The sequence below is a fragment of the Daktulosphaira vitifoliae genome, unplaced genomic scaffold (genome assembly GCF_025091365.1).
Source record: "Daktulosphaira vitifoliae isolate Bord-2020 unplaced genomic scaffold, ASM2509136v1 Scaffold_3, whole genome shotgun sequence".
In the NCBI taxonomy this organism is placed as follows: domain Eukaryota; kingdom Metazoa; phylum Arthropoda; class Insecta; order Hemiptera; family Phylloxeridae; genus Daktulosphaira; species Daktulosphaira vitifoliae.
In genome coordinates, this window is record NW_026099574.1 from 11,679,931 (window position 1) to 11,705,789 (window position 25,859).

A 25,859-nucleotide genomic window follows, 5' to 3' on the forward strand; every position below is an offset into this window, starting at 1 on the left:
ACTTGGAAAAACTACCGAGTTCGTGAAAAATTAGGTCACTAAGAAAATAGCTCAATTTCCACTTATTTTTTCAACTTAATCATTTCTTTCATATAATATTCTTTAATTAACTTTTAATATTTATTTTTATTTCATAGGTAATTAATGTTGGATATTACAATGGAACAAACAGATGAAGATAGATGGCCAAGGACTGATAATATACTTATGGCATTATCAGAAGACGTACGACCTTCACTCGAATGTGATACGACTGAAGAGCAACGACGAATTGATGAAATTAAATCTGCAACCGTTCAGCGTAATATACAGTTATGTTTGGATGACCTTGTGATACCCTTGCAAAACGTTCCGGGTTTGCTAGAAACAGAAGAAGTGCAAACATCAGCCGATACCGTTGACATGCTAAAAAAAGTTGCGGCATCTAAACGCATTCAAGTCGGTATTATGTCTATTAAATCCACATACGTGGATGGAAATTACTATGCTTCACAAGAAGCATACATTTCTCGGACCGTTGAAGAGATATTGTCTTGGGACCCCATCACCACACCACCTAAAGCAAATACTTATACGGCGGGTTCAGTTGCATATTCGGCGGATGGACAATGTTTTCTGCGTGGGTTCGCCAATCCTGAACTCGATGGAATTCTTATAGAATGCAGTAGACTTGCTATACTACCTAGAGACCGTAGTACTATAAAGCTTTACGCCACATTGGCTATAAATAGTGATGGTAATCCAATATTCAAACCTCATCATTTTCATGTTTTCTCTAAATTTTTTTGATTTTCAATCACTTAATTTTGTTGTAAAACAAATGATTTATTTATAAACATAAAATTATAATATAATTGGTATGATTGTAGTCTAGATTATTTTGATACATACAAGTAAATTGATAAAATATACACAAGTTTATTTAAAAACTAGATTTTTAGCATTAATTAAACACAGTGCCGGGGTGATCGGGAAACATGCCCTGGGCTTTTCAGTTTATGGAACCCTTTGCAAAGCAGTGGCTTAGTTAGGGTTTGGTTTTTGGTAGAGATATACATAAAAAAAATGTATATAACCTTTCCATATGAAAAAACGTCCTTAACATAACTTAAATAAAAATAATAGGTTGTTTGGAATGAGTATCTATAATTTACATTAAAAAATCTGTTTGACTATTACACTTATCTTTGTTTGGAATGTGATATAAATTGGATAACCCTGATATAAAAAAGTAATGTAAAAGGAAATAAAACTCTAGCTATGTGACCGTGTTATATGAAGAAAATGGAAAAATCACTTTGAAACCATTACAGAGAACAAACATGAAGAGGTGCTCGGTCCATTTACCAATTTTATAGGCGGTCCTTTGCATTTTTTCTTCTATTACAAGACGAGACAATGGATAGTTCCTGACTTTATATGCTTTAAGCAGCTTTAAAGTCACGGTTGTGGGATTATTTTCTTTAATGAATCGTACGAGACATGTTTCCCCTTGACAGAATTCTAAATTGCTTTACATATCATCAATATATATATTATTATGTACTTACTCAACTGTAACAACAAAGCGTATGGTAATCGTGTGACGTCGATCATGCAGTTGTTAACCGACATAGTTAACATCATCGGCATATAAGTTAAAATCGATTATAATATTATAAAAAATTAAAGTCATATTGTTTTTTATGTGCACATGGAAAAAAACTTTAAAACTACAATAGTTAAACCGAGTAACGAATACGGTAAATTTTATTTAAAATACATGAACCCTCTAACATAGTTTTGCAACAAATGTATTATTCCATTAACTTATTATCGTTATTATTATTATAGGTTCTGGTAAAATATATTACATTACCACGCGATTCGAGTACGTTGAATGTTCCACGTTCTGTTACACTATTTAAAGTGAACAATATAACTGATTTGAGACTATTTTTTATTTATAATACATTTTACATAATTTATTTGATATTTATTTATATTTAATGGCGGTTAAATTTTTTTTCTTTTGATATTTATCAAACACCTACACAACTTTTGAACTTTTAAAAATTATAATTTTATCAAACAAATGTCTTGGATAGATTTAAAAAAATATATTTTAATTTCGATGAAAAGAAAAATCATTACTTCAGTAACAGCAACTAAAATATTAAAATACAAATTTAGAAACAAAGCCAAAGCCATAGCCTAGTTAAAATAATAAATAACTCTTAACTCAGAAACTTTCATAAAACCATTTTTTTATTATACAATTAAGTCGAATTCAAATTAACATTGAGTTAAAATATAAACTTCTAATAAGAAAAAAAAATTACAAATAAAAGAAATAAAATATTTGAGATATTTGAGATATTACATTAAAAAACAGGTTATTGATCTAAACTTTTAAAATATATTTTACTTCAGTAATGATATTTTATTTTGTTTATTTAAATTTAACTTGGGATAAATATCTTAGTTAATTATAAATGTATTAAATCTTTAAGTAAAAACTACAGTGAACTTTAAAATAAAAATTCTATTAGAGTTTATTGTGTTTATTGAGTTTATTACTATATCAAACAATAATTGTTTGACCCTAGTCTCAAATTTCACAGTTTCTCATTCAATTAAAATAAATTACAATCCCCTTTCATATTTAATTTTGTACGTATTAAACAAGTTAAAAATGATTATATATTTGATTTTTCAAAGTACTTTAAATTCAAATACTGGTACAGTCAACAGATTCAGCTTACATAATATTTACACACGCTTATACACTATTGTTATTTTAGGATTAAAAAGGATAATAGTATGTCTTAGATCTAATAGACAACGCATTGTTCAAAATCAAAACACCATTAGTAATATCAATTAATACAAGCTAAAATTTAGTCTTTAGTAGTTAAAAAAGTCCACTTATACGTTTTTTAAGTCGCTGAATTCAAATGTGATACTAGTTCTTTCATATTTTGATTTTGTAGGGGTTGGAGGTGTTTAAAATTTGCATAAATTATACCAAGTTATCTTATTAATAGAATGTTAATGAGCCTATTTAAACCATCCGTGTTATGAAGTAATAACAAGATAAAAAAAAAATTATTAATGAGAAATAAAATATTTGTGTAAAAAAAGTTTTACTGCTAATCTAGTATTTGTTGATAAGTCACTAAGAATTAAAAAAAACAGATTTTTTTTTGTTTTATCGACATTTTTTTAATAACATTTGTACGATTCATGTGTATATATATGTACTTATATTAGTATATTATATTATACTTATATTAGTAAGAAGCATATGTACACCCAAAGAAAAACCTCAATCAATTTTGATAGAGAAATTTTATCAAGGGTTTATGATAATGTTTTATTAATACGAACAAAATAACTATTCTTATAAATAATTATTGTTCAAGACAAGAAAAAAAATTATCATATTGATAAATATATCATAGATTCAATAGTAATGATATATTTATCAAATTGAACAATGAATTTATTATATAGATCGAGGTTTTTCTCTGGGTGTATATATTCTATGGACATTATTCTATGATGTGAGTCTTGCCGCGGAGCTCTACGGAGCTTAATTTTAGAGCACATTTTATGGGGATTTTAATTAAAAAAAAAATAGTGCGTGCTACGAGTACACTCGGATGAAGTGAAACTTCTTTCAGAGTCATTTAACTGATAAAATATTAGGATTGTAAACTAAACCCTTACAGTTTTTCTAAAAGTATTTTGTTTGACATCTTAAAAAAATGAATAACAGACCATATTATTGAGAAAAAAAATCTGAATATGTTTATTAGTACTTTTACACTAATTTTATTGTGTAATGGTATAACAAAATTTGGCAAAATATTTTTTATAATTTGTAAAATACAAAATGTGTGGACTGTTAAATGGACCAAATTGGGACAGTTAAATAAATATTATTATTTCAGCCGTAACAATCTACAGCACTAGTAAAACGTTAATTGGTATTATTAAGAAATACAAAATATTTGTTCGCAAATTTATATGATGAAGTCTGTAAAATATTTAACTACCTCAAATTGCCCTATTTGACAGTATATGAATTTATGATATATTCTGATTTTACCATGACAGGATTCAAAATAATTTCATTTAAATATTTGTAAACGTTTATCTGCTATACAACTAATTTTAAGTTAACACTTTACAATTAATAGTATTTTAATATAATAATAAAATCAATATACCTTAAAATAATAATTTACGGACAAGTACTCATTGAGTTCCAAATATTTTAATACATAGTATGGGGTCATTAGAAGGTAAATGGATTATGTACACCAGTACAAACTGTATCCCATACTATACACAATTTTTTTTTCATAATAAATAACAAAAAATATGTTTTAAACTTAATCTAATAAGACAATACTTATTAAACTGTATCCATTCTATGTATTAAAATACTTGTAACTAAGTTAGTACTTGTCCTAAAACTGTTATAGACCCAACAAAATAATTTGCAAGAAAAGGACTAAAAAATACCTATTTCAAAATTATAAAAAATATTTTGCCAAATTTTGTTATACCATTACACAATAGATTTAGTGTAAAATTACTAATGAATAGCTATGGGCAACCAAATTTAATTTTAAATATTGTATGTAATATTCAGATTATTTTTCTCAATACTATGGTCTATTATTCATTTTATTAAGACACCAAAAAAAATACTTTTAGAAAAACTGTAAGGGTTTAGTTTTTGACATATTTAAGTCATAAAAACAATTAATTTTTATATATTATTTTTACATATTTTTAATAATCCAGAAAATATTTTTTACCAGAATAATAAATAGTGTTTTAAAATGTATACATTTATAAGTAGTATTACTAAGCTAATTTTGATGAATTCATAAAAATCTTGGAGCGGCCACACTGATAACTAATTGGCTTTATCACAGGTGTCCCCGCTCATCACCACCATGTTAGTGTAAATCTTTCATCTCGAAACCATAACAAAACTCGTGGTTCAATATTGTATGCATATGTCTGCAGCGGCGCAGCCCATGATACTCTGTTATCATAATATCCAAATATCATGTTATAGATCTCTTGCATATGTTTATATACAATAGCATAAAGTGGTTGTTAGGTGTGAGCAAGAAAAGTTTTAGTGTGTCATATTTTATGGCCAACTACCAACCGATGACTATGGAATGTTTTAGTTAATATTAGTTTTCACAAGACTTTAAAATGGCTGATAATGAAAAACTCGAACACTTGAGTTTAGTAAGTAAAATTCATTGATTTTCATAGTATTAAACTGTTTTCATTCATTTTTATCAAACTATTTATATAAATAGCAAAAAGAATTTGAATGGGTGTTAAACGAAGAAGTTCATTCCATTTTACATCAACTAAATATTATTCTAAATGTAGGTAAGTCATATTTTAACAAAGAATAATGCATTAAGAAATAATTAATGATTCTAGGAATGCGTTCGACGTTTTCCATCGTGGGATAGTGATATCCCAATTAAACAAGAGAAATTTGTGTTATCGACTTCACCTGATCAATTAAAAAGCATAGTTTCTATATCTGGAGATACTATTCTTCAAGCGGTAATGAGTTTTCTCTTTTAATTAATCAGCATCAAAAAAATTAAAATAGCCAAAAATATAAATATTTCATGCTTTTAAATTTATTAACATAATTATTTTGACTATTAACTTAAAATATAAGTTTTTAAACATTTTATTGAAAACTTGTCATATTGTTGTTAAAATTGCAAGTTTTTATTTAAATATTTTACAGTCTTTATTTATGTAAGATCAATGAGAGTTTTTGTAATTTTATACTTCTTTTATTTCTACTACATGAAATAATTAAGTTAATATTTTTCTAAAATATAAAATGATGATTTTTATTTGTCAGTTATTACATAAGTTTATTTATATTTGTATGGCTAAAGGATATTCAATTCAAAGTTCAACGACATCAACAACAAATTATGTATCGTACCAATATACGTCATGATTGTCCATGGAAATTACATCAAGTTCAAGATGCAGGAAATCATTTAAGACAAGCTATTTTACACATTGAAAAAATTGATAAAGAGACCATATTTAAGTAATAATACTAAAACAACTAACTTAGTCTTAGAGGCTTAAGTAATGGGAAGGGGTTCAAATCCTGATTTTATTTAATATGTACTTAAATCAGCACTAGGAATCTAAATAGTTTTACCATATTAAGTAAGTTGACCTATATCAAATTTTTATTCAAGAATTTGCAAGACTATTATTGTAGATACTGAAAGTATTATAAAATTGCTTTTAAAACCTTAACTAAACCTAATTTTTGATCTTATAAAGTTCAAGAACTGGAATTAACGTTTTTTTTTTTTTACATATATATATATAGGTCCTTTGCATTTTTTCTTCTATTACAAGACGAGACAATGGATAGTTCCTGACTTTATATGCTTTAAGCAGCTTTAAAGTCACGGTTGTGGGANTATACAGAGTGTTCAGTAAGTCAGGAAACGGGTTTCTATTGTTCTCGTTGTTACAAACAATGAGAACAATAGAAACCCGTTTCCTGACTTACTGAACACTCTGTATAATAGCATATTGATGTAGATGACAAATTAGAGCAGAATTATTATGCTTATTGAGTTTGACAGAATTATCTCACTCTCTTCGATGTAGACCAGCACATGTTAGGCAACATTCTATACTTATGCCTCTGCTCAGTCTTAAAAAATATCTGATGTTTATATAATTAAACAATTTCTTTTAGTTCTTCAGAAGAAGTGTTACACATTTTACGTAATTTGTTAGGATGTTTACAACGAGGTCGTACTAGTTTAATAGTTCCACGTAAACGTACTATTGATGATTTAATTAAAAGCAGAAACATGGTAAATAATTTGTTCATTAATAATATTTTATTCATAATTTATCATATTTGCTAAGCCAAAGGTTACGTTTGTTTCAGAAGTGTTTGACTCCCATTCTACCAGAAGATTTAGCTATCAGTTTTTACATACAAAGTCATAAATTAATATTTGCTGTTTACCAGTTATCAAGTTCTCATGGATCCATGAAGTATGATACCTATCAAGCAGAATGTACAGTCCCATGGCTAAATGAAGTACTAGTTTTGTTTACAGTCGCTTTACAACTGGCACAGCAGCTTAAAGACAAGGTAAATTTTTATACATGTTAATTATACATGCAATACATTTTTATATTTACTTGATAATATTGATGTATTATTTTAGATCTGTGTATTCACTCAATACAGAGATATAACCTCTTTATCTCGACCAGTTTCCAGTGTTGCTATACACTCCTAAGTATTTTAATATATATTTATTAAATGTTTATGTATTTCAAAAATTCAAGTAATAATTTTATGCATAATAAAATTATTTATTTGTTACCAATATTTCCTTCGAAATGATAAGCAATAATGTAAGAATTAAACTTTAGTGTTTAGTGCACTTTTTCATGTTTTAAGTTTTAACCCTTTCATCATTGTCTAAAATTAATTTTCATAGAATGAAGTAATCATGCTGGCTATACAATATCAGAATTGTTAATCAGAGTGCGATATTAGTAATTATTATTATAAGAGAATAATAGTAGTGTATGTGTACAGATAAAATGATAATGATTCAAGTATTCTTAAAATTTAAGTCATTAGGGTTGTTTAATATATTGTAATAATAATTTTTTTTTAAGGACAATAATTAGATCTGAATGTTCGACTTGGTATGTTATATAAAAAAAATATGCTCATAATCTATTTATGTGTTATATTTATAATTATTACCTAGAGAATAGTTTTTTTCTTTAAATTAATTTTAAGCTCATAAGTGTATGTTGTTGATTTATTTCAAAAAAATCTTTTGTTTCAAATAGTGTAAGTAATTTTTTGTAGAAGTTACTACAAAAATTATATTATTATAACCTTTGAGAATGCTTCATAAGTGTTATTTTTTATCAGTAATCCTGGTTGGCATGGTTATTACCACTTTTTCTTCAACAAAATGTTTTTTTAGATCATAAGAAAAAGTAAAAAATATTAATATATATTATATTGTTTTAAAAACATGTACATTGACTGGACATACTCACATAAACAAGTTATGCTAAACCTGACCTTAAATAAATATTGCTGTACAACATTAAAGATTACTATAATAATTTTTATTTACAATAACAGTCATGTTTATAGGTAAGTATAGGTATGATATCCTGTCCTAAAACAAATAAAATACACAGTGAAGATAAGAAAAAAAAATTTTGTTTGAGATAATGACATTTTTTAGGTATATCTTCTCTTAGAAAAATTACACCCTAAGTACAAATTCATATATCTAAAAATATTCATAAAATAGCTGTAAAACAGACTTTTTAATTAAAAATGACAAAAAAAACATTATATATTATTGCACTTTGTTATCTTTGTTAGTGTATATTGTAACATTCATTATCATTTAGTGGACATTTATCAGGAAAATTATGGTAGAACCAGCATTTATGTTTTTTCCACACTTTTCCTTCATTTTTTGTAGGTTTTCTAAACCCAACGCTTCCTTTTTCAACAATAAAAATATAACGATGATTTCGTAATAAAGTTTGAAGACCACCACATTCTTTTTTTAATTTTTTCAGTCTCTCTGCGCCTATTTCATTAGCTAATTCTCTTAAAGACACCCTGCATGCCCATTGGTCAGGATGCTTCAATAAAACTTCTACAACACTATTTACTACACTTTGTACTAGATCTCTATCAAGTTTTGTACAATTTCTGACTTTTTCTATTGAAGGTCTAGGTATAAATTTAACATTTTCATTGAATTTAGATTTGGCAAAATTTTCTATATCTTGAACAACTTGATTAAATTGTTGTTGGTTATATTTTTTTGACCAGCCAATAAGACAAATACGTTTTGTTGATGGAATTCGAAGACGATCAACTTTAATTTCAAACTTGAAAATATCAATACAAGTATTTTCTAAGTACTTTAAATAATCATGATATTGGCTAAGAGATGAATCATGGCGTTGGTAACGTAGGCCATTTAATTCAAATGTACAGCAAGGTAAAAGAAAGAATTTACAATTATAGTTACTACGTGAAGCAATAATTGGTACCCAAGGTGACAGCTCATCAGAATGATTACCAATAATCCAATCTACTTCTGGAAATTTGCATTCTGATGAAGATGGATCAATACTTGTCACCTATAAATCAATTGGAATATTTAATAACATTAAAAATATTTATATTTATTTACAACTTACAAATTATAAGTTAATTAATAAAATCAATATTAGTATTTCATAAAAAGTATCTCTAATTCTGAATAAATGTTGCTTTATAATCAGTAAAATATTTACATCTATTTGTTTAAAGACTGAAAATATTCTTATATATCAAAAAATGACTCATTTTACAGTAAAATACCATCAATCAATTTTTCATTCATATAATCTCACCAAACTAATTATTAGATTTTACTATTTTACCTAATTAAAACTAAAGCTGTGTTTTTTTTTATCGTGTCATTAAAATAGAAAAAAGGTACAAAATATTCATATAAAACTTATATTATTAAACATAAAAATTTGAGACCAAATCTAGATAACATTTTAATGCAGGGGATGCAACCCCCAATCCATAATTTATGTGTAGACCGAATTTTTATTATAAAAAATAAACACATTTTTCAGTTCCCCTTGAAAAGATGCCACTGTTTTGATGAATATATCAACAATTTGTTAACACCAAAAAATAAATAATATTTATTATTTAAGTTACCAACACAATGTCTTAATATTTGATAATTAAAATTGTCACTTGTGATCATTTGAAACCAATATTATTAAAAATTAAAAATATTTAAATCAAAAAGCCACAAAAAATTGTGAATATGTATTTTGCGAACAATGTTACCATTAACAACACTATATGTATGTATTTATCATAACAACACAATAACTCATTTTGTCTATCTTGCAACAGCATTTTTGAAAAAACATCTCAGCTCCTTTTTTACTAAATCTTGCACCCTATGACTTCTATTTTCTTAACTTAATAAATATAATGAAATTTGAATCGAGTACTAAGATAAAACACAAAATTAAGGAGTACATCAAATTTTTCTCACAAAAATTTTTTTACTTAGGAATACCAGAAATTAAAAGTAAGGTGAAACTAATGTGTTTTACATAAGAGATGTAACTTCAAAAAATAACTAGTGATTATTTCATTTTAAAAAATCCTTATTTTCATGACTTATAATCTTATTCTTATCTCAACCTAAGTATTTATATACTATCTACTAACATACATTTAGTTTATATGATATTCTTACTTTTAATACAGTAGTTTCAGGGTACTGAGCCCACATATTTCTGGATCTTATATCTACACCAAAACCTCTATATCCTTCACTGTTTAAAATATGAACTAGTAAACCATTTCCACAACCCATATCAACAAACGTAGGTTTTGATTTGCCCCATAATAATATCAAATATGAGGCTGTTGCAATATCTTTAGGAATATACTTTTTAGGATCAGTAACTTCAGTCCATACCTATTACAAAATTTACAATTACATTCTTTTTTCAATTAACTATTAAATTTGTTTAAAACTAGGCGCATTTAGAGATTCATAATAAGGAGGATACTAATAAAAAAATTTTAATTATTAACAAGGTACCATGAAAACTTTTGCTACAGTATTTTACTCATTTGAAGCTGATTAAGGGCAAAAAATAGTTGACAAATATTTTTATATCAGAATTGCATTACCAAAGATGGGACACTTATACCAATGACTTCCTATAAATACGCCACTACTTAAAACCAAAAAGCTACTTACATCCATTAGTGCTTTAGCATATTTTTCTTTTAAATTATTATATAAATGGCAATAATCATTAATACAAATTAGTGATAATGATTTAATTGTAGATTTTGAACCATTATCATTTAAAACCCAATTTAAAAATTTCGGGAAAAATTGATTAGTTAACCAGTACATCATTTTTTCATTGACTTCATGGCTATTTTCTGGAATACCAAGTTTTAACTCTAACTGACCATTAGAAAATTGTATGCTATATGCATAAGGTTCAAGAATTTGTCCACATTTTGGTGTAAAATCATAAAATTCAGCAATACATGTTTTTTTAACTAAAATTGAAATAAGAAATATATTAATCAAAGGAGCATACTTTTTTTTAATATAAAACTTACTAAATACACTCAAACGTAAATAGTCATTCCAGTCAACTGGCTTTTTAGTGAGGAGTTTCCATACTTCAACTTGAATATCATGGCCTTTATTTAATTTAAATTCTATCAATGTATTTTTTGGAGATTCATACCAAGTTACAGGCTGATCAGATAATATACTTAAAATATCTTTTACATCATCACTTAAACTAACATCAAATAATTTTTCTGCACCCATTAAATGTTTAATTAATAAATGAGGCTTAGTGTTCCATACATTGACAGCTTCCCAAAATTTGTCAACAGTTAAGTCATAGTCAAGTATTTGAGATTGTTTGAGAGATTTCCAGAGCCACTTCATAATGACCATAAATATAAAAAAATTAATTGTTGCATAAAATATATTTTTTTAATATAATTAATTCATTTTATTTGTTAAATAATGAATTTATGAAATAAAATATTGTAACATTTAATCTTCTTAGTTTTAAATTAAGGTACGATAATGATAATAAATTTAAAGTGATAGTAACATTTTATGATAACTTTTTGCTTTCCATGATTTAAGAAAAGAATCTAAAAATGAGTTGAGGTCCAAGTATTTTCTAGTTTTTGTTTAAAATAATCTTAACTTAGAATAGAAACTATCTTGGTTATTCTTTGTTTAATTTTTAAAGTCAGTGATCTTTTTGTCGAATCGTTTAACATATTTTAATGAATTTATTATTTCCATTATTAAAGTGAAGAAATTTTTCATTTCAATATCTCATGTTGTAGTATATAGAGCAGGTAAATTATAATTAATGGATTATTTTTAAATCAATTTTTATTGTACAAAAGTGTTAACTTAAAATATAAAGTAATTCCTAGCGTAGATATTATTGAATTGCTGTCAATGAAGTTTTTATTTTTTTTAAATAAATAATTCTATTCGTGTTAACACGTGTTAAACTATAGTTAAATTACCTTATTGAAAATCCTCCAATGTTTGTAAAATATAAATTAAAGGTAGAGATATTAAACAAATATATTTATCCATTTATAAAGTTTATTTTAGTCATCCCGAGTACAACAATGATAAACAGTGTTCATTTTAGTTTTTCTTGACAATAAATAGTCTATATTTTATTAGAAATTTAGTCTTAGGGGACGTAGAAGCGATAACAACCCCAGCCCAAAAATATTCCACAGTACTGTTTTCTCTTATGATACATTTTTAAATGTAGCAAAAATTTTCTCTCTTGATAATGTTGTTAAATATATTATATGAAGTAATACTATGAAATATTTCTAAGTTATTGGAAGATATTGGATAATACAGAAGTGTGCTCAGTATTGATTTACATGGGAAATTAAATACAAAGAAATTTTTTTATACATTTTCCAAATTCTATATTTAACATGTTATTATTTTCTTCGTATGACAAAAGTTAGACTTTACATAATATTATTGATACAATTAGTATTATGTTACATTAGGCATATACAGACAAAAATTATTAATCCTCCACCAAATGATATGTAATAATCAAAGGAAAGAGTGGGAGTGGTGCTTTGATTATTCTTGCTAACTAACTTTTAGTTATAAGAATATATATACTTGTATATTCCATAAGAGTTGATAACAATGAGCTACAATGTTTAGTGAAGAAGAGGTCAGCAAAAAGATTGAATGTCCCTGTGGCATAAGTGTATTTTTGTGTAGTCTAAACAATATACTAAAAGTTTCTCGAAACTTCCAAAAGAAAATATTACAAAATGTAACTTTTTTTTTTTTTGTAGCATGTCATGCTGTATAATAGTAAATACGCTATAATATTCTTTTCTAGAACATTTATAAAAAATTAATAACTCTTGCATTTCTTAGACCATGAAAAAATACACTATGAAGGAGCATATTTCGTTTTTGCTTTTTTATTACTTAATTTTATTTAGGAGGTGTAATAATGGATGACTAATTCACTAAAAAATAGCAAATCGAACTTGGTCAAAAGTCCATATCACATAAAAGTATAATACATCCTTTGCATTTCAAATCTAATTTCAAACATAGAAACATCCTGACCACTGGCCATTAAATCGCTCTCGGTGAGCAATACTTATGACAGGTAATAATTTCCTTTGCGGCTCCATAGTACCAAAAATATAATAAAAGAATAGTTTAACAATTGTTATCCTTTAGTACGAGAATTGAATCACGCAGGAAGGAACTAATACTAAAAGGACTTGACGCTTTTTAGCTATTATTAAGTGGATATGTCTTAATAAGAAATTATGATCTGACTAATTCATAAGACTAATGGCAGCGGTCATATATATGACACATCCGAATTTGATGATTGTCAGTTATGCCGTACATTACCTAATATAAGAGGGCAAAAAACCCTAGCTTTTTAGCTTACCTACTTGTTTTTTATTTATCATCACCTTAATTTTGCTCTTGCAGTCTGTATCAATGTATTCTTTGTATGTATTCTGAATATTATTTTAAAAATTACATTTGTTAGAAAACACGGTATTATAGTTCAAAAATACCTTTGTTTTATTTACTGTCGTCTTTAAATATAAACTAACGCTTCGAAGAACTGTAAATCATTAGCTGAGATTTTATCGTCGTCGTTCCAGTGAATATCAGGTAAGAGTAGTTTTGACACAATAACTACAATAATCAATGAATAAATAAAAGTCAATATACTTGTATTTATTGTCATTACGAATGGTGTTATTATAATTCTATGCTATTATTAATATAACCATACTATAAACTCTATTTTTAGTTATTACAATGCATATTTTTAATAATAATAACTATGAAAGTTTGTATTATTAGAGTGCAAAATAATATAGTGTGAATACTTATAGTTTGTAATAGTGATTCCATTACTTTAATACAATTAATAAATAAAAACATTATATAAGCAAAAAGGGTATGATTGGGTTTTCTATTTTATTTGATGCCTTCGTCATTTTTATTGCTATGAAACGATTTCTTTAGTATCATATATTCGCTTATAAACCACCGTACTTCTTTCTTTCGCTTAGTGTTTGAATAGTATTGGTTAATTGAATTGTTTGTATCTACTGACACTGTCTGAGATTTCCTTTAGGGTTTTTCTTATGAGGACTTTACATGGATGTTATATTGTCCACTTATTACAGTTCATTTTATTCTGGATAAAGGCGGATGTAATGGATAAAACTTAGTAAACTGTAATGAAAGAAAAAAAAACCAAGAATAAAGACAGCAAATAAAATTAAATAAATAAAAAAAAATTTTAATTTTAAAGGTAAAAAGTTTTTCTAAAATAGAATAAAATAAGCTCAATTAAATTTTAGAGATGCATAATTGTTTGTTTTATTATATATTTACTTTTTTTATTAAATCATGATTTTATTCAATTAATTATAATAGTTTGATTTTATCCGAGATATCTTTATCCACAAAAACAAAACCTTATCAACGGTGGGACTTAATCTAAATTTTTAAATCTATTGAAGTCAAATTTATAAGTAACTTCAAAAATGTTGATATATTTCATTTGATTTGTACAAGAGAATGATTACGTAATATTCTTTTTTTAAAGGTCTCAGAATCTTCTAATGTATTTATGTTGAACCATACAAAATTACACTTAACACCTTCTGAACAATAAATGTTTTTTATTATTATACAATGTGAATAAGCAATATTAGATGAATCAATTCACGCCAACTTAGTGACAGTTCTTATCGATATGGTAAGAATTATTGACGTTTAAATATTGATCAGTTAAGCATCCAATAACATTAATATGGTAAATAGTATTTTTTCATAATAAAATAATTTTCCCTATATCATGCCTGCCGGCTTATTATAAAATGACCTAAGTTTGACCAAAAAACTTGCCTTCTCACAATCTGTCATTTGGAAAAAGTAACCGTTACACTTTTTGCACTCATTGTCAGTGTATATTTAGGTCAGTGTACGACCTTATAAATTTGTATTTTTTAACTTAGGCAGTATTTTACTTTTGTTAAAAAAAAATAATTTTATTTCTAAGCAAAGTTTTAAGTGTGGTAACACAATTTTATTGTCTAAAAATATTTTTTTCTTTTAATTTAAACTAACACATCGTTATTAAAAACGATTAAAGTTATTTTAAAACACTAACTACAATTATAATAAAGAAACACTCCTCTTTCATCTGATTATTATAGATAAAACTGTATGCTCATCTTGTATTTATTTACAGATGTCGTAAATATCTAATTTTTCGTCAATATATTCACTTATTTTGATTTTAATTTTTAATTTCATTGATAATAGAAATACTTAACGTCATCAGTATTGAATTATTCCGTTTAGTCAAAAATTTGATTTTACTAATTTTATAAATAGTTCTAATTCTACTTATCACTACAATCGCAAGTGGTTAAAAATAAAATAAAGATGACCAAAATTCATAATTTTCAAATTAAAAAAATTCTATTTTTCAAAAAATAGGTGTTTGCACTTATTCTACGGTAAAAAAATTTGTTTGAAGTACACCAAATTCGACTTGTAAGACGAGGTGTTCAGTAAGTAAGGAAACAGGTAAAATATTATAAACAATGAGTTCAATAGAAATAGTTTCCATATGTACTGACAGTGGTGGCTCGTGGATGCTGGTGGTAGGGATGCGACTTTAAATATAATACCACTAGTCAGAGGTATAAAAAATTGTTAAATTATATATGATAAAATAATATATTGTTATTTTAAATGTCGCAGTAGAAAATAGAAATGAAAATAATATTAATAGCGATTATACAATTATTGCAACAGATAACGACGAGTGTACATGCAGTTAATTCTAAAAATAAATTACCCAATACAATAAATTAGTAATATTTTACCATATGTTCGACGCGGCCGGTTGTCCAAAAAACCGGTACTTGAGATCGCAGCTAAACTTACCCGCACGCACACGATCCTACACCTTAAATACGTTTCAGTATATTGCTCGACGACGCTGTCGTTCGTCCAAACGCTATGTACTCTTGTTATCCGAGGAAAACAACTTCAATATTCGCACACGACGAATGTATTTTACTATTTAAACATTTGTATATTTTTATAAAAATGTAGAATATACAATTAATTTTTTTTTTAATTGATTTTAGTTGGGGGTGCGATCGTCCCGTCGTCCAAATCACGAGCCGCCACTGCGTACTGGACCACTCTTTATATATATATATATATATATATATAACAATTATAGTGATACTATTACTTGGTGTAGTCGTAGTATAATCTAGATGATTTCACCGATAAATAAATGCAGTAATAAAATTGAGTAAATATTTTTGGCATATACAATATGTGATATCGTACAAATGTAATATATGAGTGTGTATTGTTGATTCACAATTTTACGTATATTTGGATCAAATATTATAGTTAAACGTATAATAATATTGATAAAACAGAAAATAACCTACATTTTATTTAAAATGTAGATATATAATACGTTTATTCAATGTGTGACACGATTAAAATTGTATCTTTCCATAGAGTGAAGTTTGAAAAAAATATTAAATAGCTGCACCGTGTGTGTTTAATGTTAATCAGTAATTGAAATTTTGTATACCTAATTTTTGTTTATTTTACTTGTTATGAAATAATATACTTTACTTAATATTTTTTAACGATGGACTTTTTTACTCAAAATTACATGCGATAATGTTTATGAGTTATCTAGGAGGACATTGGGTGCACGTGCGTCTCGAGCGGCATTAAAATATGAAGCAACATAAATTATAGAGTTAAAGATAAATTTTGTTTGTGCCATTTTGAAGGGTCCCAAGTTTGTGCAACTTTGCCGTATAGAACGTAAGAATATTTTTTGTTTTAGTGGAAATTAAAACTCACTTAAAAACCCTACAACTATAACCTCGATAATAACATATTCAATTGTTTATTTTGTACTCGTGATTGTGTGTTTGGAATTACTTAACAAAATTTTTGCAATATAAAATGTATAATAAAACTCCTTGCTAGAGCGAGAGAGTGCTATGATTAAGCATAAGCACAATTTTAACAATATTTTTGAAAAGGATTACATCTAACTTTAAAATTTTAGCTTCGATGCGAAGCTGAGAATTTATCGGTTTTACTATGATGTTTTTTTTTTTTTTTTTTTTTGTGTCAGTTACCACTTTTCTTAGTTCTCACCAAACCGATTTCTTTTAATGATACGTCAAAAGATCACAAATCGTATCTAGTCGAAGACATTACCCTTAAAAATTGAAAAAATTTCCCTCGTTCCCCGTAAATGAGGGAAACCTCCAAAAAAATTACAAATTTAAAAATCGCTAATTTTTTCAATTTTTTTTCTTAAAATTGCCATAACTTTTTCAAAAATGAACAAATTAATATAATTTTTTTATATATAGATGCATGATATCATTACCTTCCATTTGGTATATTTTTTTTATAAATCTGACCCTTAACCTGCCCACAGGGGGGGATTCAAAATGACAACTTTTTCACAAAAAAATTACTTTTTCAACTTAACTTTTGAAAGTGTTCCAGAAAGTCTGACATTTTTATATATATCTTAAATTAAAGCTAATGTAATGCACTTTATTATAAAAAAAAATTCGGACTTTATTTTGTCTTCACGGTGAAAATGGCTACCGGAATACTATTTTTGTGTGAAAATTCTCAATTTTATTTTTTACATTTTTAACTTTATAATGCTATAACTTATTGAAAAGTGTATGGATCAACATAATTTTTTTATGAGAAATAATATTTTTTAATAATCCCTTTTTCATTCGACATACTTTATCTTAATCAGAATATTAATAAGGAACTCCAACACTATCTAAAGATTTGCATCGAAGCGTTTTTTTTTATAGTGATTTTATAATCACTGTCAGATATCATTATACTTGATCCAACTATGCCACGTTACCACTGTGCCGCGACCCTACTGTGCTGGTTTTTTTTTATATAATTATACATATTTTTTCTCTAAAATTATAGAGGAACCTCTAAGCCTCTTCAAATCCTTTCCCAAATTTGTGTCTATGGATGAGAGTATCTTTCTTCTCTATTCTGGCATGCGGCCCCTCGTATTGTTAATTTAAGAACAAGCGATCAATTCTATTATCTATACGTCCAATTATCGAATTTTGATAGTGACGTAGGTTTGTGATTTTACTTGTCTTTTTGAAGCAGTAAATTTATTGTGTGAGCAATTTTCTATTAATTTATATAATACTATCAAAATTTATACCGAGTATTTTAATGTCTTTATATTTATTAATATTTTTTACTTAAGATATAACTGTTTTTATTTGAAAGGGGTAATGAACATTTTTATGGTGTTAGTATTCCCTCGGATTAACGAGGGAATAATATGAAATTTATAATTATTAATTATAAATGTTTAGAAAAATTCTATACAATGAAAATTGAAGCATTGAGAAATAGGTTTATAACTCATTCAGTGTTCAAATTCACCAAATTTTCCATGATTTTATAGAAGTAAAAAAAATTAAATTTAAGGGCGTATCATCCTCATTATTTTTATTTTTTTACCAATTGGAATTTTTGAATAAATAGGAATTGACATTCATTAATCTTGTAAATGAGTTATAATTAGGAATTTTTACAAAAAAAAAAAAATAAGAATTAAAATTATCAGTCAAACTCTATGATTGGAGTAATTCAATTTTTAAAATCATAAAAATCCAGAATTACTCTAACATTTTTTAGTGTGCAACGTCTTCCACACTTGTAACAACTATGAAATATAATTTTTAGTGATTTCCATATAGTTTATTAACTAAAAGAAAAAAATTTTAAATTAGAGAAAACGAAAAAGTTGAAATCATTTTTTGTACAACTTGTTTTTATAAAAAATTTTATTTACAAAATTGCCTAGTTGTAGTTAAATTTACAACTGTCATGGTAATAATAGTTATCAGTAAGTATATTATTAAAAATATTTTACAGTATCAGTTCATATTATTTCATAACATGCATAGTTAATATAACATTCAAAAGATTCGTACATAGTAACCATATACCAAAAAAAAAAAAAAAATGACATCTATGTTTGTTTGAGCAATAATTTATACTTAACATAAGTAAAATAAGTACATACATTTTTGTGTACTTCTCTTATTTAAAATATATAGACTGTGCTATAATTGGAATGCAAATTTAATATTCATAATATTTTATCACAATGTCTTTTTAAGACAAAAATTCGGAATGTTTGTATTTTACAAAAAATATAGGTTTTTTGTTCTATTATTCCTTAAAACTAAAGATATTATATTTTTATGATTAAAAAGAATAATTAAAACTATTAAATTTCTGTACTCAATAAATAATAAAAAATTGTGATGCTAGAAAAAAATCATTGATGTGTTTATATATATTACAATCAAGCTAAGAAAAATAATCATAGGCACATTCTAAATAGTAAACATACATCTTCACCAACTAGATTTTTCTATAAGTATTCCAACATTTTATATTAAATAAATGAAGAAATGATTTGATCACACGAAGTTTTGATCATAGGAAATGACTGTTCTAGAAATTAATATTAACAAGAATCATTAGTCATATTTTATGTTTTTGTTCATTTCTTCTTCAGCTTTAATAACAATTTCCAACACTCTGCGTTTAATTTCTGCTTGGTAAGCTTGTGGTAAAGCTTTGGTTGTTTCTGCCATACTATAGAAGAATAAATCTACAGGATGAACTTTGGTGTGACTTTGTTGTTGGTGTTGAATATTGTAATAGTGATTCATATGGTGCTGGTTTAGTTTATGTTGTGCAGAAGAATCAGCTTCTTTTGCAGCGGCAGCAGCAGCAGCTTCAGCTGATCGTTTCACTCTTTTAGCTACTCGGTGTAGAGGTTCATGTTTTCCATTGCTTAAAATTTCTACATCTGGGTAAAGTAGTTCATCATCTACCCCAGCTTCATCATTTGAATAATTACCAGGCATTTCTTTCACTTCTACCCGAGGCTCAGGCATTTCATCATATTCATAAGACATATTATTGTACGGGCTAGATGAACCATCAGTTTTGCAATCATCATAATTGCCTTGGTAGTCTTGAGGATTTTCCAGATTTAACATTTTTTTCAATGAATACCTGTTGATTTAATTAAAGAAAAAAAATTTCATTTAGTGATATTTAAAAGATCTCTTTACATTCTAATAAAATAGTAAGTATAAATTATTCATTGTGGGTTTCTAATATATAATCCCCCACTACATTATTTTTAATTTAATTTGGTATATAAGGAAATTACATAATAAGGTTTTGAATTTCTTAAAGCCCCTTCTTATCTACGCCCCTAATAGATCATAAGAAGGCCTTCTTATGCCTAATTATTACATTAAATAGGTTAAAAGAAATATGATTGAAATTTTGATATCAAGTTAATTGATGAAAATAAAAGACTATTTTATAGTATTCCGTGACTCACCCTCCAATTTGCATGAAAGGTAATAGAAATTCCATTTCTTTTTGATATTTCCACGGTTTACCTTCAACAAATGGTAAACCTGGCTTGAGATTTAATCCTTTAGTTCGTTTGATAGACACTCGAAAATTATCACGTAACCGTTTCCACCTCAGCTTTACATCATTCACTGTATAACAATATAACAATTCCTAATTAATTTATATATTTATGTAAAAAAGCATTTTGCGATTGATAAAATTAAATCTTAATCGATTGAGATTAAGGAAAGAGATGATAAACGCATAATTTTCATCAAATAAGATTTTATAAACTAATAATCCTTTTACGTATTCCTTTTTTTGAAATTAACAAGCATTACGGTAATGAAATTCAAAATAACACCAATTATATGTTCAGATACTGAGAGGGGGAAGGCCGACCACCTCTAATTTATTTCACGCTAATATGCGACTAATAGTTGGCGTATATTAACGTGTTAAATTAGTTGTCAAATTTATCATAAATTAATAAAAACATAAATATTAAAATAAGTAAAAATATTTTGTTTTAATCTAAATCATACGCTCCTTCTTATAATGCAAGCTATAATTCACCGGTAAATATTAATAGTATTATCAGTAATATTTAAAATGATAGAAATAAAAATATTACATTTAAAGAGATACATCATTTAAAATAAAAACAGTAATTTAATAGTGAACTTTGATATGTATAAAAAGCAGTCTAATATATTTATTATTGAAGCATTCCTTCGCACAAAAAAATAACTTTTTACTGACTAAAATTTCGTTATATTGATTAATTATTTATAGCTTTTTCCATACAAATTATATTTAAAATGATTACTATGAGGCCATAAACTAATATAAAATATGATATGAAAAAATATAACAAATATATATTTTTGTACATATTAATATACAGGGTGTTCAGTAAATAAGAAAACGAATTTCTATTGTACTCATTATTTGTAACAATTTAACTGTTTCCTAACTTACTGAACACCCTATATAAATTTACAGTGTTCAGTAGGTAAGGAAACAGGTCAATTTTTATAAACAACGAGAACAATAGAAACCCGTTTCCTTACTTACAGAACACTATATAAATCATACATCCATAATAATTATAGATATAATTAATAATAATTATTATAATTTTAATATGACATTTTGTATATTTAAATTATATATATTTATAATATCAAATACACCTTTAATGAAGTATTGTTTATTGTTTACACTTAAGTCACACGCGAGCTTAATACAAATATTATTTTCATGTGTGTTTACTTAGCGAAATGACGTATTAAGTACTTCTAGATGACTGTTTGTTTTCAAATTAGAAAAATAGATTGTATACAATTTTATGGAGCCTATCTCTCTAATGATGAATCATTGAAAATGGCTTAAATGAAAAAAAAATATATTAAAAGCCCAAAATCTAAAATGAGGTAATATGAGGTCTTATACTTCCAAATGCTGTTCAATTTAAAGTTTAATAAAAATCAAATAAATAGCTTTATAATTTGACGTTCACTACAAAAAGAAAACAATCATAACCGGCGGTGTTTCTGAGCGTGGCAAGTTGTGTAATGCATGTAATATTTACATTTCTTTACTCATAACACGTTAGCAAATTTAACAATTCAGATTTGTTTGTTATCATTGATGTTTGTATTTTTTAAAAGCTAGCAATTTTTTTATGAGTCTTAATTGTTTTTCTCATTTAGCTTCCTTTAAAGTTTAAAACACTTATTATGATAAATTCGTAGATTACCATGTATGTTGAAATTGGGCAAAACACTATCCAAATATTACCCGTGTAAATGATAAACCCTAATGTTCTAAAAATCGCTCTACTACTTATGATCAATTAATTTATTATTTTCATCGCTTATTGTTATCTAATGCATAAAAAAATAAAATAAATTTTAAATAGAAAAATTGATAACTTTTTGTCAATGAGTCCAATGTGCACAATATCACGATTACATCAAATCGTACATAGTTTACTCCAAAAACTAACGTCTTCCATCATTTGAAATGTTTATGGTATAATCTTGCGATTATGATAGTCTTGTCGATTTTTTCAATTCAAGTCATCTATTAGGGTAGCATTGCGTTAAAGTCACCGGGAGTGGTGTCTCTGTGTTGCAGAATCCGTCATTAGTTCCAGAGTTTAAAAAAATGCTAAACAGGTACTGCACAGATCACGCTTCTAAAAGCGTGACATGAAGAGTTTTTTGCCTGCGGGACTAGTAGTGCCCTTGTAGTCCGGTGGGTCTCGTGAAGCAAGATTGGCGACACTGTGCCGCGCACCCGACCACCGTGCGGGCGTAAAATACATACGACTCGGCGGTGGCGGCGGCAACGGCAGCGTCGGTCATCAAACCGCCGTTCGGCCCATCCGGTTTCGTGGTATTTTTTGTTCCCGTCGTTACCGTCGCTCCCCACCTTACGACGCCTATAGCAACGAACAAAGGAGCGCGCACGAAAAATCCCGTCTGCGTTTTGCCGCACAGCACCGCGCGCAACCAATATTCGGCGACATCGAACGCGTCAGCGAGCGTACGCTGGTAGTGGAGACAGGAGGGGGGCGGCGTTGTTCAGCGACGTACAAAAACAACCCCTGCAACATGTGTTCCCCACCCATTGCATTCACTACTACCACCCGTTTTCGCCGAAACCTACAACGACCCCGGCTAACATTAATACCAATACACAACGTTTTCAAACACAATTATTTTCGCAGTAACATCCAAAATTAGCCATCGTTATACGAATTCATAATCGTAATTTGTTGTCATTAGTACAATAATTGTTCTATTAACAAACATTTATTAATAAATTGTTCGTTGAAATCGTACGTAACGATTTAAAGTTCAATCCAGTTTTGTTATCGCTATTAGGTTTCACATTGTTTACACTCTCGCGATAACATTATCATTCCATGTATTATTTTTATTATTTGTATATTATGATTTAAAGTGTTCTTACCCGGCATTCCAAGCTCATCAGCTACTTCTTTCCAAGCCTTGTCTCTCTTGTCGATATACTTGTATTGGTCTTCGTCGGTATCGTACAACACTTGGTGTTGTCTTATTTTGTTGATCATGATCAAGTCGATATTGGTCTCGTTAGCGATGGCCATGGCTGCAGCTAAGGCTGCTGCTGTAGCAGAAGTGTTGGTGGCCGTAGTATTGTCGGCGATACTGCTCGTGGTAGTATCTGGCGGCGTTGTCGTCACGCGCTGCTGCTGTTGATGTTGCCTGTGTTTTAGTTGTTGTATTCGTCGGAATGATCCTCGTGGACGTTGCGCACTCGGAGTGCTCGCTGGCGACGGCATGGATGACAACTGGTGGTCGAGCCGACCACGACGAAGGGCTGCCGCGTCGTGGCGTCACGGAGCGTTCGGTTCGACGGCAGCTGTCCGCAACGGGTCACTTTGATGTACGGGGTGGGGAGGAAGCGACGGCGGCAGCGTTTCGGTCGGTCGGCCGCCATGTTGTGCGGTGCGTGCGTGCCGCCGTCATTTAGGTAAGTGTGTGCGTGCGTGCGCGCACCAGGCAGCCACACGGCCGGCATCAGACGAGACGCTTGCCCTTGGACACCAGCAACAACAGCCGTCGCGTTTTATATACATATAATAATAATATCACGCCCGTTACCGCTCTCCACTACCCGCCGTTGAGCGTAGCGGTTGCTAACCAGTTCGCCCGACCCTCGCCTGTCCGTCCCAAACCACACACGCGCGTACATTTCATACTGCCGCTGTAATCGTTGTCAGCTATTTGGTTTTTATATTTTCTCCCAACATTGGCCGATAACGTCCCAATGGATTACGTTGAAGCGACTATACCGCCGGAAGAATTAGAGGCCAGGCGACAACGTGCTGAGTTTCGAAACCTCTTGTTTTATCTCCGTTTTTGTTACCACCAGTTACTCGCCATTAACCGTAAATTTTACACTAAGTGTAAGGTCCATGTCGGTCACGCCTAAACAATAATTTAGCACGAAGTAATCTCACTGCAGCACCTAACACATGCCCAAAGTTAAATGTACTACTAAAATATTCAAATGATGAATCATAAGTATTCGTTATTTAAATTGGTAGCCTTTGCAATGACTATATCGATTTAAAATAATTATTAACCCCTCAAAAATTTATTTTAAAAAACTAGTTTGTACCTACGAGTTAATTACTAAAAAAACTTCATCGGGTCAATTAATCTTCCGACTAATTAACCTGATTATAATATCTTATGCTGTCACACTTTTTCTTATAATCGATTATAGAAGTGTCTTGATTTAAAAAACAATTAAGAGGTAGTATTGTAATTGTACATAATACACAGTATTAGATGGGTATGGAAACACCCTTCGTGAAAACTATTAAAATTAATTTTGTCGTTGATTTTCGATACGAGTTAAATACTTTTTTTTTACTCGTTACATTTCTATGATAAAATATAGGACGGCAGATTCGTGTGCTATATCTCCCCGTCAAAAAAAAAATAAGAATTTAGATTTCCGGCCCTTACAATATAATAAATTATTATTATTTTCGCGTTTTTATAATGCCCGATGTATAGAATTAGATTTTTTGTCACGTAAAAATAAATTTATACACTGTGTTGTATATTCTTTTAGTAATGTACAACAGTTCAGAGTAGTTAGATAATATTTATAATAGTAACACAATATCAATAAGTACAGCGTAAAAATAAACATTTTATCAACAAATATAAATGATAATTTGTGATTTGTTCTACATGTGTTTATATTGCATCCGTTTTGTTTAATATCATCGCATAACGTAAGCATGTATTTTATGGACATGATCTGTGGCCAACAAATCAATATTTATGTAAAAGAAGAGTCGTGAGAATTGTGCTAAATACTATGTATAAAGCTTTAAAAGAAAGAGAACATATGGTTAAATCATGAAATTGCCAAAACTGTATAAGTTGAATGTTTAAATATAATTATTTTAAGTATAACTAAGCAGTTTTCATATTTGGCGAGTATTCCAAAATTTAAAAACGACTAGCTTTATCTTAATTTTTTTACAATTTTGGTTAGTATAACAAATTTTTTGAATCCACCAAAATAATTATTTGCGTTTTAGTATTATTACATGAGTAT

General features: G+C 27.9%; 4 protein-coding genes and 1 long non-coding RNA gene across 13 annotated transcripts in view; 3 read left to right on the forward strand and 2 right to left on the reverse strand.

Moving 5' to 3' along the window:
• Positions 1-932, forward strand: part of LOC126901159 (uncharacterized) — an 82,471-nt gene extending 81,539 nt beyond the window's left edge. For all 8 annotated transcript variants that reach the window (XM_050677448.1, XM_050677449.1, XM_050677453.1 and 5 more), the window contains one exon: positions 138-932. In XM_050677448.1, coding sequence (XP_050533405.1) covers positions 145-789 — 645 coding nt within the window. In that variant the 5' untranslated portion in view covers positions 138-144 and the 3' untranslated portion in view covers positions 790-932. The remainder of the gene's footprint in view (positions 1-137) is intronic.
• A 4,048-nt stretch (positions 933-4,980) lies between these two features.
• Positions 4,981-7,343, forward strand: LOC126901158 (protein rogdi). Of its 2 annotated transcripts, none has more exons than XM_050677446.1 (7): positions 4,981-5,259; positions 5,334-5,405; positions 5,464-5,592; positions 5,943-6,103; positions 6,776-6,896; positions 6,977-7,183; positions 7,260-7,343. In XM_050677446.1, the coding sequence occupies exons 1-7, from the start codon at positions 5,224-5,226 to the stop codon at positions 7,332-7,334; spliced, it is 801 nt and encodes a 266-aa protein (XP_050533403.1). In that variant the 5' UTR covers positions 4,981-5,223; the 3' UTR covers positions 7,335-7,343. The 2 variants fall into 2 exon arrangements, with proteins under 2 accessions (XP_050533403.1, XP_050533402.1); XM_050677445.1 differs by having other exon boundaries at positions 4,982-5,259; positions 6,974-7,183.
• A 720-nt stretch (positions 7,344-8,063) lies between these two features.
• On the reverse strand, positions 8,064-11,721 carry LOC126901153 (probable tRNA (uracil-O(2)-)-methyltransferase). Its single transcript, XM_050677441.1, has 4 exons — positions 11,255-11,721; positions 10,878-11,191; positions 10,365-10,589; positions 8,064-9,231 (listed from the first exon to the last, which is right to left on the reverse strand). The coding sequence occupies exons 1-4, from the start codon at positions 11,601-11,603 to the stop codon at positions 8,452-8,454; spliced, it is 1,668 nt and encodes a 555-aa protein (XP_050533398.1). The 5' UTR covers positions 11,604-11,721; the 3' UTR covers positions 8,064-8,451.
• A 2,742-nt stretch (positions 11,722-14,463) lies between these two features.
• LOC126901163 (uncharacterized) lies at positions 14,464-14,870 on the forward strand. The gene is made up of 3 exons (XR_007702986.1): positions 14,464-14,520; positions 14,646-14,743; positions 14,818-14,870. It is a non-coding gene; the product is annotated as an uncharacterized LOC126901163 (long non-coding RNA).
• A 4,292-nt stretch (positions 14,871-19,162) lies between these two features.
• LOC126901155 (uncharacterized) lies at positions 19,163-24,352 on the reverse strand. The gene is made up of 3 exons (XM_050677443.1): positions 23,712-24,352; positions 20,713-20,878; positions 19,163-20,375 (listed from the first exon to the last, which is right to left on the reverse strand). The coding sequence occupies exons 1-3, from the start codon at positions 24,058-24,060 to the stop codon at positions 19,832-19,834; spliced, it is 1,059 nt and encodes a 352-aa protein (XP_050533400.1). The 5' UTR covers positions 24,061-24,352; the 3' UTR covers positions 19,163-19,831.
• Positions 24,353-25,859: the final 1,507 nt, after the last annotated feature.